This window comes from Salvelinus alpinus, chromosome 37 (assembly GCF_045679555.1).
Source record: "Salvelinus alpinus chromosome 37, SLU_Salpinus.1, whole genome shotgun sequence".
Classification (NCBI taxonomy): domain Eukaryota; kingdom Metazoa; phylum Chordata; class Actinopteri; order Salmoniformes; family Salmonidae; genus Salvelinus; species Salvelinus alpinus.
In genome coordinates, this window is record NC_092122.1 from 9025771 (window position 1) to 9039793 (window position 14023).

General features: G+C 42.1%; 1 protein-coding gene across 1 annotated transcript; it reads left to right on the plus strand.

Moving 5' to 3' along the window:
* The first annotated feature begins 5 nt into the window (after positions 1 to 5).
* LOC139565895 (SIN3-HDAC complex-associated factor-like) lies at positions 6 to 10799 on the plus strand. The gene is made up of 6 exons (XM_071386536.1): positions 6 to 249; positions 4192 to 4319; positions 4933 to 5032; positions 5294 to 5417; positions 5669 to 5819; positions 7605 to 10799. Exons 2-6 carry the CDS (start codon positions 4192 to 4194, stop codon positions 7807 to 7809), a joined length of 708 nt encoding a protein of 235 aa, XP_071242637.1. The 5' UTR covers positions 6 to 249; the 3' UTR covers positions 7810 to 10799.
* Positions 10800 to 14023: the final 3224 nt, after the last annotated feature.

The window sequence follows — 14023 nt, forward strand, 5'->3', positions numbered from 1 at the left end:
AAAACCCATTGGATCAGAGAGCCAGAGGTCTCGCCCCTCTGACATTTTCCTCCAATGGGTTTTGAAAACAATTTGAGAGAGGACGCGAGCTAAAACAATTGAGATTCTCCCCCAGACACGCAAGTAAAACGGCAACATCCGAACGGTGTGGACGTTAATGGTGTATTCAGTGTTACATGAGTTTAAATAGCTTACTAACGACGTTTTTTATAACTATTACAACTCATTCATCATTGACTATAAATAAAGGTAAGGACATTACTTTGTTTGAAATAGAATTGGCTGTCTGTCAAGCTTCACATTATGCCTGAAGTTATTCGAGGATGTAGGCTATTTAACATGGTTAAATATCTCTAAAAAGCCATTCAAACGTTTCTTTATTATTCTAAATTGTTTTAAACTTTGAGTTAATTCATGTTTATTTCAGTTTTCTGTCCGCGAATGACACACTGGAAATGGTATTCGTGTTGGGCGCTCATTTCTTCTGCTTGGCATCCAGTGACAATGAATGCTCACATTCTTTGATCAGGACTAGAGTCCAACAAATGTTTTGTTTTTGTGCAACAACACAACAATTCTAACCTACACTATTTTAAATAGTTATGTAATACTCTTTTTTTCAAATAAGGTATTTATGTTATGTAGACTAGGCTGGTTTCGTTTTCAAGACACCATACCGCCGCATCAACAAAACCTTCAATGCAAACAGTGTAGGCTAGAATACTTGACAAGGAGTTAATCATTTCGTTGTGTTATAACCTTTTTTATTTTATCAAGTTTCGATTACAATCTGAGTAAAACATTTTGGGTGTGAGTGACATTTGTGTGGTAGGTGGGTGTGTGGCTCAGCGCCAAACATGCCACTGGTCCCCTTCCAATATTGTTCAACCCTGTAACTTGTTTGCATGCATGGACTGTTCAGGTCTTCTAACTTTAAATAATTAACACTTGTGTTAATAAACTTCCTAAAAGTAGGTAGCAACCAGCTTCTCTGAAACGTGCATGTGTTTACAGTCCGGCGGTGGGTTTGGAACCTTCCCACTGCGCACTGACGCACAATAATTCGGAAAACAAAGACATGGAGAAAGATGCCGTATAGCAGCAGCGGTGTTGAGTGTCACGTGGTAGTAATTGTTTTGGGTGGTTTTACGAACTGGTAGAAGCAGCATTCGTACTCGTAAGGTCAAATTGTGTATGAATATAGATGCTGTTTATGATGCAGGAGAACTAGAGGGGACCATGCTTTCTCGGTGGGTGGTGATCGATGTACATTCGACACATGCAAGTCTTTTTTTATTTTACTTAAATAATGTAATTTTAAAAACCAGTAGACAATGCAGTGGTTGTTTTCATTTGATCCAATTATTGATGAAAAAACGATTCAAAGCAGTTATTTTGAACGTAGTAAATTTGGCAAGCACATCACCAGTTCAGTGTACAGTCGGCACCATGTCGCCCCGCCTGCATCCTTCGAAGCATGTTGGCTATTGGGCCTATATAAACTCAGCAAAAATAGAAACGTCCTCTCAGTCAACCGCGTTTATTTTCAGCAAACTTAACATGTGTAAATATTTGTATGAACATAAGATTCAATAACTGAGACATAAACTGAACAAGTTCCACAAACATGTGACTACGAGAAATGGAATGTGTCCCTGAACAAAGATTGCCTGCAATGACAACAAGCTCAGTGCGATGATGCTGTGACACACCGCCCCAGACCATGATGGACCCCCCACCTCCAAATCGATCCCGCTCCAGAGTACAGGCCTCGGTGTAACGCTCATTCCTTCAACGATAAACACGAATCCGACCATCGCCCCTGGTGAGACAAAACCGTGACTCGTCAGTGAAGAGCACTTTTTGCCAGTCCTGTGTGGTCCAGCGACAGTGGCTTTGTGCCCATAGGTGATGTTGTTGCCGGTGATGTCTGGTGAGGACCTGCCTTACAACAGGCTGGACTGAGGGCTTGTAAGCCTCTCTCAGCCTATTGTGGACAGTCTGAGCACTGATGGAGGGATTGTGCGTTCCTGGCGTAACTTGGGCAGTTGTTGTTGCCATCCTGTACCTGTCCTGCAGGTGTGATGTTCGGATGTACCGATCCTGTGCAGGTGTTGTTACGTGGTCTGCCACTGCGAGGACGATCAGCTGTCCGTCCTGTCTCCCTGAGGCACTGTCTTAGGCGTCTCACAGCATGGACATTGCAATTTATTGCCCTGGCCACATCTGCAGTCCTCATGCCCCCTTGCAGCATGTCTAAGGCACGTTCACGCAGATGAGCAGGGACCCTGGGCATCTTTCTTTTGGTGTTTTTCAGAGTCAGTAGAAAGGCCTCTTTAGTGTCCTAAGTTTTTATAACTGTGACCTTAATTGCCTATCGTCTGTAAGCTGTTAGTGTCTTAACGACCGTTCCACAGGTGCATGTTCATTAATTGTTTATGGTTCATTGAAAAAGCATGGGAAACAGTGTTTAAACCCTTTACAATGAAGATCTGTGGAGTTATTTGGATTTTTACGAATTATCTTTGAAAGACAGGGTCCTGAAAAAGGGATGTTTATTTCTCTTTTTGCGTTTACGTCAGAGCTGGTATTATACAATCGTTTGTGCGCTAAAGATTTACGACTGGTCCTGCTGACCACATGTATGGCTTTTGCAGTGTATCTTCTTTTTTTAAATGTAGGTAGGCTATTACATTCACAGCGGTTAGCTTAACCTTTTAATCTCTTTGGCACGATGAAACAAAAAAAGCTTTAACCACGATGTATCAACTCCCTTTTATCCATTTTCACATCATAATCGGATCTGTGACCACGGACAATCGAGCATCACATGGATGCTACCACATGCCCGCATCCTTGCTATAGGGAGTCGGGACCACATGGCTTTTCGTTGCATCAGCACTGTGGTTGCATAACAGCGTCACGGTACATGGACAGCCTGTCCTGTTCCGGGCTCATTGACGTGATGATAACCTAGTTCTCTCTGTCTGGAACTCTGGGCCATGCAAGCATTAAGGGGGCTCGTCTCCACAGGGATTGTGTGATGCAGGCCTATGACTGTGTTATGTTCATAGTAATGCATGAACAGGCCAATAACCAGGGTTTTAGTGAGGTCCTGAAGCTCATTTACTGCTTTTCTATACAATTAAAACCCTTCAAAATGCTATTTGGAGAACAACAAAAATGACTCTGGCCGTTATCATCTTGGCTGCTGTAGGTTGTTTCACCTGTCAATCTACAAGCACAGCCTATTAGCTATACCATTGTAATGTTCAGGGAGGAAGTATGATAAATGATTCCCACTGTAGCATCAGATGAAATGGAAAATTATTACATTTCTATAGAGCTGTATTGTTAGCATTTTAATATAGGCCTATAGGGAAGACGTATATTGATCTTGTAACTTTTTTGATGATAATCTTACAGATTTTCTCAAAAAACCGCCCCATATGAGGCACTGACTCCTCAAGTGTTTCGGAACCACTGTACTAACCTCTCTGAGTGCTTCCTCTGCGTTCTCCTGCACGCGCGCCTCAGCCTCACCACGATCTCTCAGTAGTCTACTTACTCTCTTTAAAGCAAAGTTATGACTACTTAGTAAAAAAAAAAAAGTATCCTGTTGAGGTAGGCTCCGTTTAACGGTAGCTTACTTCATCCTTCTAGCTGGTTTGGTCATTCTAGCCAGAACTCTTAAACGTTACCGCAAAAGAAGTCTCTGCCGGCAGCTAGCCACCTGACTGACACATCTATAAGAAACGACTTACCAGTTCTGCAGTCATTCTTCGAGGGTTGTTTTGTTTATTTGGGGGATGTGTAGACGGGAGTCGTGGGAAGGTTTTAAAATTGTCTTTTTTCACATTAGACAAAATGACCGAGGTCCGGACTTCTGTGTCCTCGTATGTAGTTACAGCCATGTGCGTGAATTATGAAGACTGTTATTCCATGCTGTTGTGAACTGAACTCTCCTGAAGAGATGGTTCAGGGACCGGAAACTCTTATGAACAGTCAACCTTTGAATGAAAACAGTTAGTCGCCCGACCTGTATACTGTTGAATCAGTGATTAGGCTATCCTCTCCAAGAAATAGACCGATGGGTGTGTCATCATCATTTTTGCCAGATTACATATCCATAGATTGTATATAAACATATGTGAGTGTAAGCTATCATTGCTTCATTCCTGTATATCCCAGATGTTTGGCTTCCACAAGCCCAAGATGTACCGGAGCATAGATGGTTGCTGTATCTGTCGGGCCAAGTCTTCCAGCTCCCGCTTCACCGACAGCAAGCGCTACGAGAGGGACTTTCACAGCTGTTTCGGGTGAGTGGACCACTCCTCTATACACTGGCTCAGACCAAGAGCTCAGACCCTGGGCAGGTCCAGCTCTCAGCTTCTCTCTGGGGGTAGAGAGGTCTGAGGCCTTAAGACTTTCTCTGTCAGATTTGGACAGTAAAGTCATCGCATTCTTTTTAGGATTTTTGTCAATGCTCATTCGAATGACTATGCGACCCCTTGTTACAGCCATGCACTCTGTAATGCAATTAGATATTCATTCCGTTTTGGAGACCGTTTTTGTTTTAACTCCCAATGCAATAACCTAAATAATTGAGTATTTTACCCATGGAGTTTATCAAACTAGGACATTTTTGTATGCAACCAGATTTTTAAAGAGTTTTACATCCTCACCTTGTCACTCTGCCTCTCCGCTATTGGCCGGGCCAGTATGCGTCAGCCCATTGCTATGGTAACCGGTGATGTGAGTCAACAGGAGAAGCGTTCTGGCAGAAAATAGCTCTGACCGACTCCCACTGACTGGAGCAGGGATAATAATAACCACACGCTGAGCTTCAAGGCTGTCATCGTTCATTCTCTCACACACCTCTCTCCATATGAAACTCATCCTCATTCTCTCCCCTATAATGTGTCTCTCCAGGCTGAGTGAGGTGCGTTTTGGGGAGATCTGTAATGCCTGTGTTCTCCTGGTGAAAAGGTGGAAGAAACTCCCAGACGGATCCATAAAGAACTGGAATCATGTAAGGCCTCAGAATCCATCCATACTCCCTGTCCTACTCCCATCCACTCTCAGTATTGCAAATAATAAGTCTTAAGACAACACCATTACAGGGAGTGACTGACACAACTGTAGGCGTATAATAACCACTTTTTCTTAGATGCAGTGCACCCTGTTTGTTTGGGTGTTTCCTATAGGCCATTCTATACATTCATGCAGTTACCTTGGAAACAGACATCCATCCTGCTCTGATGTCACTCAACCCTTCTCTCCTGTGTCACAGGTTGTTGATGCTAAAGGTTCAGGGTCAAGCTGGAAGACGACAGTGAGAACCAAGAAGATGAAGATGAAGAGGGGAGCCAGGCCAAGCCAGATCAGCCGAGTGCAGAAGGAGCTCAAGAGACACAGTAAGCAGCTGATACTCTGTCTCCCGGCTACGCTGCCTTGTGAAGTGCAGACTTTGGTGTTTCAAAAGTAAATGTATCACAACTCTTCTCTCCATTATTTATCCTTCCTAAAGGGCTGTGAAACAAGAGACCTCGATTTATATTTTTGGACTAATTCCAAAATGAATATTAGATGTATATCTGAACCATGTCTGCTATGTTATGAATAAGTTGAGAAGAGTTTCTGATTGTGCTCTGCCTGGCCCCCACAGACTCTGACGCCCACAGCACCACCTCCAGTGCCTCCCCCGCCCATTCTCCAAGCTACAGCAACCAATCAGACGAGGGCTCGGACGTGGAACTCTCACCAGGTGCCACCCACTCGCCAGTCTTCTCTTTCCTGGACCTCACCTACTGGAAAAGGTAATGGCTGGTCTGGTGGAATCAGGGTCATATTTATCAGGCACCAAAAAGACTGAAACTAATGAGGAATTACATGAACTTGTCCAATGAGAAACACTCGTTTTCTGTTGCAAAATGCCTTGCTACGGTCTGCCCAAATGAATACATCCCATGTTATACTCCACCAGTTTGGGTTCAGATGCTGTATTTCCTCATAATTAATGCATCATTAAAGACAATACTGTGCAGCCGTATTCATCAACCTGGCCAAGGCTTTCGACTCTGTCAATCACCGCATTCTTATCGGCAGACTCAACAGCCTAGGTTTCTCAAATGACTGCCTCGCCTGGTTCACCAACTACTTCTCAGACAGAGTTCAGTGTGTCAAATTGGAGGGCCTGTTGTCCGGACCTCTGGCAGTCTCTATGGGGGTGCCACAGGGTTCAATTCTCGGGCCGACTCTGTATACATCAATGATGTCGCTCTTGCTGCGGGTGAGTCTCTGATCCACCTCTACGCAGACGACACCATTATGTATATATCTGGCCCTTCTTTGGACACTGTGTTAACTAACCTCCAGACAAGCGTCAATGCCATACAACTCTCCTTCCGTGGCCTCCAACTGCTCTTAAATGCAAGTAAAACTAAATGCATGCTCTTCAACCGATCGCTGCCCGCACCTGCCTGCCCGTCTAGCATCACTACTCTGGACGGTTCTGACTTAGAATATGTGGACAACTACAAATACTTAGGTGTCTGGTTAGACTCTAAACTCTCCTTCCAGACTCACATTAAGCATCTCCAATCCAAAATTAAATCTAGAATCGGCTTCCTATTTCGCAACAAAGCATCCTTCACTCATGCTGCCAAACATACCCTCGTAAAACTGACTATCCTACTGATCCTTGACTTCGGCGACGTCATTTACAAAATAGCCTCCAACACTATACTCAGCAAATTGGATGCAGTCTATCACAGTGCCATCCGTTTTGTCACCAAAGCCCCATATACTACCCACCACTGCGACCTGTATGCTCTCGTTGGCTGGCCCTCGCTTCATATTCGTCGCCAAACCCACTGGCTCCAGGTCATATGTAAGTCTTTGCTTGGTAAAGCCCCGCCTTATCTCAGCTCACTGGTCACCATAGCAGCACCCACCCGTAGCACGTGCTCCAGCAGGTATATTTCACCCCCAAAGCCAAATTGGCCGCCTTTCCTTCCAGTTCTCTGCTGCCAATGACTGGAACGAACTGCAAAAATTACTGAAGCTGGAGACTCATATCTCCCTCTTTAACTTTAAACATCAGCTTACAGATCACTGCACCTGTGCATAGCCCATCTGTTAATAGCCCACCCAACTACCTCATCTCCATATTGTTTTTTTAGTTTTTTTCTCCTTTGCACCCCAGTATCTCTACTTGCACGTTCATCTTCTGCACATCTGTCACTCCAGTGTTTAATTGCTCAATTGTAATTATTTCGCCACTATGGCCTATTTATTGCCTTACCTCCCTAATCTTACTACATTTGCACACACTGTATATAGATTTTTCTATTGTGTTATTGACTGTATATTTGTTTATCCCATGTAACGCTGTGTTTGTGTCGCACTTCTTTGCTTTATCTTGGCCAGGTCACAGTTGTAAATGAGAACTTGTTCTCACATGGCCTACCTGGTTAAATAAATGCAAAATAAAAATGAACTCCTTAGCCCTATTTAATCCTCCTTCATGGTACATTTGTTTTATTTGATTCCCTCTCTCACTATAGTGCTTTGCTGTCTTGACCGTCCTCTGTGGGTTTTAGGCAGAAAGTGTGCTGTGGCATCATCTACAAGGGACGCTTCGGAGAGGTCCTCTTAGACCCCCACCTCTACAAGCCCTGCTGCCAGAAGAAACGGCAGCACCAGCCAAAAGAGGAAGGAGAGGAGGAAGCACAGGCGAGCAGAGCGAACGTGATGCGCCACGCCCCACCGAACAGCCCCCCGCCCCCCCAGGTTAAAGAAGATTAGGGGAGGGGAAGGAAGAGTGGGGATTTGATGTCATAATGTCACATGACACTCTAAAGAAGTCAGATGGATACCGTTGGGATTTTATGACGTCCTGGAGCGCTCTCAAGACAGTCTACTGGTATTGCTTTCTATTCAAGAGCAGCTGGACGACTTATCAAATGCTGTGTTCTGTACCAGGATGCAGTGAGGTTTGTTCTATTATATCTGTTAACAAATATTGATTCTTTCTCTCTGAGTGCTATGAGATTGTGAATATTCACAATTTGTTTTCAATATGAAATGCTGGATTCACAAAAGCTGTATGAGAAATGGAGACCTCTGGAACTGTACATTTTGTAGTAGGATAGAGCCATATCCTTTAGGATAGAGCCATATCCATTAGGATAGAGAACAGCCTTCCACACTGCCTTCTCCTGTCTTGTACCTCACACATATATGTGCGCGCAAACACACACACATCGGCCCTGGTCCCTTTCTGAAAGGATGCATTCTCTTTTTTTCTCTCTTTTCTTTCCCTTACGCCACATGGTCACTGATCGGACACCTAATATTGTTAGGGTAAAGCTGTAGAAAATGCCATGTGACAAATTATGTCAGAGGTTTGAAAAGTGGGAAGAAATGATGCAATTTTAAAGAGTTTGTCCAGAGCCTTATTCTTCTGTAAAGGGACACGTGTACACAACCAATGTCATATCCACCCTTGATTGTGCGCCAGGTGTACTCTGTTGAGGTATTGATACTATACTCTTTCCAGTGCACGTTTAATATGTAAGGCCAGTGATCTTGTTCAGTGTCTTTGGATGTACGTACAAAGCATATTCAAACGTTTGAGGGAGCCTGTAGTGGGCCCTCTAAGCAGTGATCCTGATGTAAGTGCTCTCGATCGCCAGTCCTCACCTGAACCAATATAAGCTAAAACCCACAAACTGACCTTGGAGCAGCACTTTTTGAGCACTTCCTATCTCAGTCTACGGACCAGTTCCATTTAGTTTCCTAGCCCCTTAGAGCATATCTGAAGGTGATGGTATAGTGGACACTTATTTATTCCTTTCAAATCTCTGAACACAAACGGGGTTCTGGGAAGTGGCTAAGATGCTGAATGGAACTGGGCCTATGATGTCAAAAGACTAGCTGAGTGGGCCAACCAAAAAGATTCCCTGGTTTTCTCCTATTGAGAGATTTGATGCCTTGTAATTGTACTTTAGGTTTGACGCTTTCCAAGAACTGTTCAAGTCCTGCAGGACTCGGTTGTACAAATCCATCTACATCTTTAGCATGATGACCTTAGGGGTGAAATAATAACACTATTTTTGTCTGTCACTTTGCCTCTGTTTGGCGCAAAATACTGTACAGTTCTGAATATATCTTTGAATATAAATGGACAAGACTACAACGTAGTGAATAGGCCACCAACATTTAGTTCTTAGTACATGTCCCAAAACTGTCATGGCTGGTTCTATACAATTGTCAGTACAAGGTAACTTTAATCTAAACCCCTCCCTCATCCCTCATGTAGGCTACTTCTGTCTTCACTTTTATTTCAAGAAATGTGTTTTCTTGTTCTGTACCTCATGCATATTCACTACTGTTCATATAATTTAAATGTTATTCAAAACACGGTAAGATTTATTTGACACTGACATTGTCTTAGAATTTTATTCTACAGTGAAATAGACTCAAGCCTGTATTTACATTGCATCCCGGTGGGGGGGTATTGCAGAGCTCTGTCAATGCATGCGTGCAGCCTAATTGTGGACATTCAGTCAATGTATTTGTTATATTTGTATCTAGATGTGCAAGCTCACATGCCAAATGAATGCAAACTCATTATTCCATAAGCTATCATGTTCAATATACAGTATGTTATTCTCTGCTTATGGTTAATATTAGCACTGAGTGTACAAAACACTTCCTATTTCCATGACACAGACAGACCAGGTGAAAGCTATGATCCCTTATTGATGTCATCTGTTAAATCCACTTCAATCAGTGTAGATGAAGGGGAGGAGACAGGTTAAATAAGGATTTTTAAGACTAGAGACAATTGAAACATGGATTGGGTATGTGTGCCATTCAGGGAGTGAATGGGCAAGGCAAAATATTTAAGTGCCTTTGAACGGGATATGGTAGTAGGTGTGAGATGCACCGGTTTGAGTGTCAAGAACTGCAACGCTCCTGGGTTTTTCACGCTTTTTCACGCTTGATACACCCGTTTCCCGTGTGTATCAAGAATGGTCATCCAGCCAACTTGACACAACTGTGCGAAACATTGGAGTCAACATGGGCCAGCATCCCTGTGGAACGCTTTCGACTCCTTGTAGAGTCCATGCCCTGACGAATTGAGGCTGTTCTGAGGGCAAAAGGAGCAACTCAATATTAGGAAGGCGTTCCTAATGGTTTCTACACTCAGTGTATGACGACAGCTATTTCAACATACAGATTGGTCACCATGGTTTGATCAAAGCTTTACTACGCAACCCTATTAGTAATGTATTCATGTATAAAGGCATCAGACATGGACTCAAGTTTGTTTAATGTTCCTTTAATCTTCAGGATTGATTGAATGTTAGGGGAAGTGGTCATTTCTCTTTGTTAATTTATTTGTATGTGTTTTATCATTCTTTTGGTTATTGTTGACTATTTTTATTACTTTCTCCTGTAACCTACCATAACCTTTGTTCTGTTAAAGTTCAGGGGGCTTGTACTATTGAATTCACATTATGTAAATGTTGCCATATACTGTGATATGGATTGTATCAAAACTATACTATTACTCATAGCTTGGTTTATGTAAACTAACTAGGCGTAATTCTCCTGAGATCTCCTATACAGCTGTAGAATGTGCTTATTTTATGTGGTAGTGCTACTCGCATGTGGTAGATATGCACTGTTATTTATCTGTCTTGGAAAGTCCCAATTCTTTCTCAAAACTAATTTTGTATTTTTATACACCATTTAAACTTGTTCATTAAATGTAGTTTTGCTTTTGAGTATCAGTCTCTCTTTTTTTCCCTCTATCTCTGGAATATGCCTAATTGTTTTGGCCAGATATGTATCTTTACACAAAAGCCATGACTCTTCTTGAAGCTTTGTCCCTTTTAATACAAGGATACAATAGCATGGCTGAAAAGTATAACTAACTATAATGCCATTGAAAGATGACTAGTTCAATGATTGTACTTCGACTATACTGTCTGAACCAGCCATCATGAAGATGGTCTACATTAGACACAAAAGAGTACTGTCATACTGTATTATAAAGGCATGTGTGGACCTTGGTGGTGATTTGGGGAAAAGCTCGTCGGGGAAATTAAAAACTCAATAACGACCACCTGGAAAGAGGCAGGGCCATTCCTAGTATAAAGGGTGCACACCTGCATTCATTAGGCATCTTCCCACCAACCAAACCAGTTCAACAGAGTCCTAAAGATGCTTGTGTAGTAATGAGTGTCGTGTGTAGCCTAAATGTATATATTTTTTGTATTTAACTATGTTTTTATCTAAGAGTTCTAATTGGAGGTGATATTTAAAGCCTGTATCATTACTACAGCCTGAGTGATTAATACTAATTTGTTGCTAATTTTGTAGCAAGCGTGTAGAATCTTTCAGTTCAAGTATATTTCCTTTTTATTGCCCATGCGAAGATGCCCTGTTTTGACATGGTTTCTGTTTTATAGTAAAACCATCTGTCATCATCCTCAAACAAACCATGTTTTTTCTGGTCATAACACTATTTGAATAATGATGTATTGTGTGAAATCCAGTCTTTATAAAGTAGGCTAATCTCTATAGTACACTTTAAAATGTGCAGTTTTGTCACATCACAATGCCACAGATGGATCATGTTGAGGGAGTGTGCAATTGGCATGCTGTCTGCAGGAATGTCCACCAGAGCTGTTGCCAGATAATTTAATGTTCATTTCTCTACCATAAGCTGCCTCCAACGTTGTTTTAGCGAATTTGGCAGTACTTCCAACCGGCCTCACAACTGCAGACCACATGTAATCACGCCAGCCCAGGACCTCCACATCTGGCTTTTTCGTCTGTTGGGGTGGTGCTGAGGAATATTTTTGTCTGTAATAAAGCCCTTTTGTGGGGAAACACTCGTTCTGATTGCCTGGGCCTGGCTCCCCAGTGGGTGGGCCTGGATGCCAAGTGGGTGTGCCTATGTCCTCCAAGGCCCAGCCATGGCTGCACCCCTGCCCAGTCATATGAAATCCATAGATTAGGCCTAATGAATTTATTTAAATTGACTGATTTCCTGATATGAACTGTAACTCAGTAAAATCTTTGAAATTGTTGGGTTTGGTAAATTTGGTAAAATTTCAAAAAATATGTGTTGGGTGACATTTTTATTTTTATGTAATCCATTTTGAATTCAGGCTGAAACGCAACAACATATGGAATAAATCAAGGGGATGAATACTGTCAGAAGGCAATGCATGAACACTTCATAAGACATGAAAACAATGTTCAGAATTACAGGAAAATAGGCTTTAAAACTGATTACTTTATACTCTTCTAAACGTCGACCACAAATAATAGGACAAAACTGACTGAAGCATCCTATTAACTTTTCATAGGAATCAAAATCCTCTTGTAGCCTCACTCTAGATTAGAACTAAAGTTATTTGTTCAATTCCACCATTTCCTTGTAGTCCTTCATTTTCTTTATTACATGCACTCGTGTTATTTACACACTTACGTTTCTTTTGTCTTTATATGCCTCTAGTCAAAAAAATCTAGTTATTTTTTTGATTTTCCTCTGTGACAATGTATTTTTTATTGATTCAATGGCAGTTCTTATTTTGAACCGATTTCTAGGCCTTTTCTGCTTCGGAAGCTGTCCCAACACTGAGTTATAGACTATAAAGTGTCTTTGGCTGTGCTAGTAAGTTCTATGTTTTCCTCTATAAGTCTTTGCTAGGTAAAGCCCCGTCTTATCTCAGCTCACTGGTCACCATAGCAGCACCCACCCGTAGCACGCCCTCCAGCAGGTATATTTCACTGGTCACCCCCAAAGCCAATTCCTCTTTTGGCCGCCTTTCCTTCCAGTTCTCTGCTACCAATGACTGGAACGAATTGCAAAAATCACTGAAGCTGGAGACTCATATCTCCCTCTCTAACTTTAAGCACCAGCTGTCAGAGCAGCTCACAGATCACTGCACCTGTACATAGCCCATCTGTAAATAGCCCATCCAACTACCTTTTTTTGTTGTTGTTGCTCCTTTGCACCCTAGTATCTCTACTTGCACATTCATCTTCTGCACATCTATCACTCCAGTGTTTAATTGCTAAATTGTAATTATTTCGCCACTATGGCCTATTTATTGCCTTATCTCCCTTATCTTACCTCATTTGCACACACTGTATATAGATTTTTCTATTGTGTTATTGACTGTATGTTTGTTTATTCCATGTGCAACTCTGTGTTGTTGTTTGTGTCGCACTGCTTTGCTTTATCTTGGCCAGGTCGCAGTTGTAAATGAGAATTTATTCTCAACTGGCCAACCTGGTTAAATAAAGGTCAAATAAAAAAATATGTTATAATTGTTCTACTTTCATTACTCAATTTTGACATTTAACAAACTAAACATTAAAATTATAAAAACCCAAACCGGTTCGTGGATGAATTACCGGTGTAGCCCACTAGGTATATAGTAAATAAAAAATATACAGTTTATACGATTTACCGCCCAACCCTAAATCAGGATTGGAGGTGGATGCGCTTGCAAAGCAGGTGCTATATGACGTCACGTCGATTTTCTGTGCCCCAGCAGTCCAAATGTGGGAATTCGATTAATGTCCCGGAACCCCCCCGGAACCGAGTTTGTTTGTTTACGTTTTGGAACCAGTCCCAGGCATGAGCCAGGTTCCCCATTTTGGCCGACAGCGAAGTGGGCTCAAAATAAAAGTGATGTAGGTTAAGCAGATGGAGAAGGCTTAATGAGCAGGATTCTGTTTTCACATGCAAAAGTAATTTATTTTGTTGTTGTTGCATAAACGCGTGTGATAAAAAGGCTTTATCTGCCTTTCCACATAAAACAAAATTGAAAATTCTAACATATATTTTATGGAAAATATATTTCTGTTTCTGAACTATGTATGCTGCCTTCTTGACAACAAGACCGAGCGGCACAGATTACTGATCGATTTGAGAGGTCGCTCCTCCCTCCCCGCTTTTGCCCATTTATGTCACGGGCCATAGCCCGCT

Bases quoted from the DNA above. Each gene is read 5' to 3' on its own strand.
- LOC139565895 (XM_071386536.1), top strand. From the start codon at position 4,192: ATGTTTGGCTTCCACAAGCCCAAGATGTACCGGAGCATAGATGGTTGC. The intron at 5,033-5,293 runs GTAAGGCCTCAG...CCTGTGTCACAG, and splicing joins CCATAAAGAACTGGAATCAT to GTTGTTGATGCTAAAGGTTC. The intron at 5,418-5,668 runs GTAAGCAGCTGA...TGGCCCCCACAG, and splicing joins GAAGGAGCTCAAGAGACACA to ACTCTGACGCCCACAGCACC.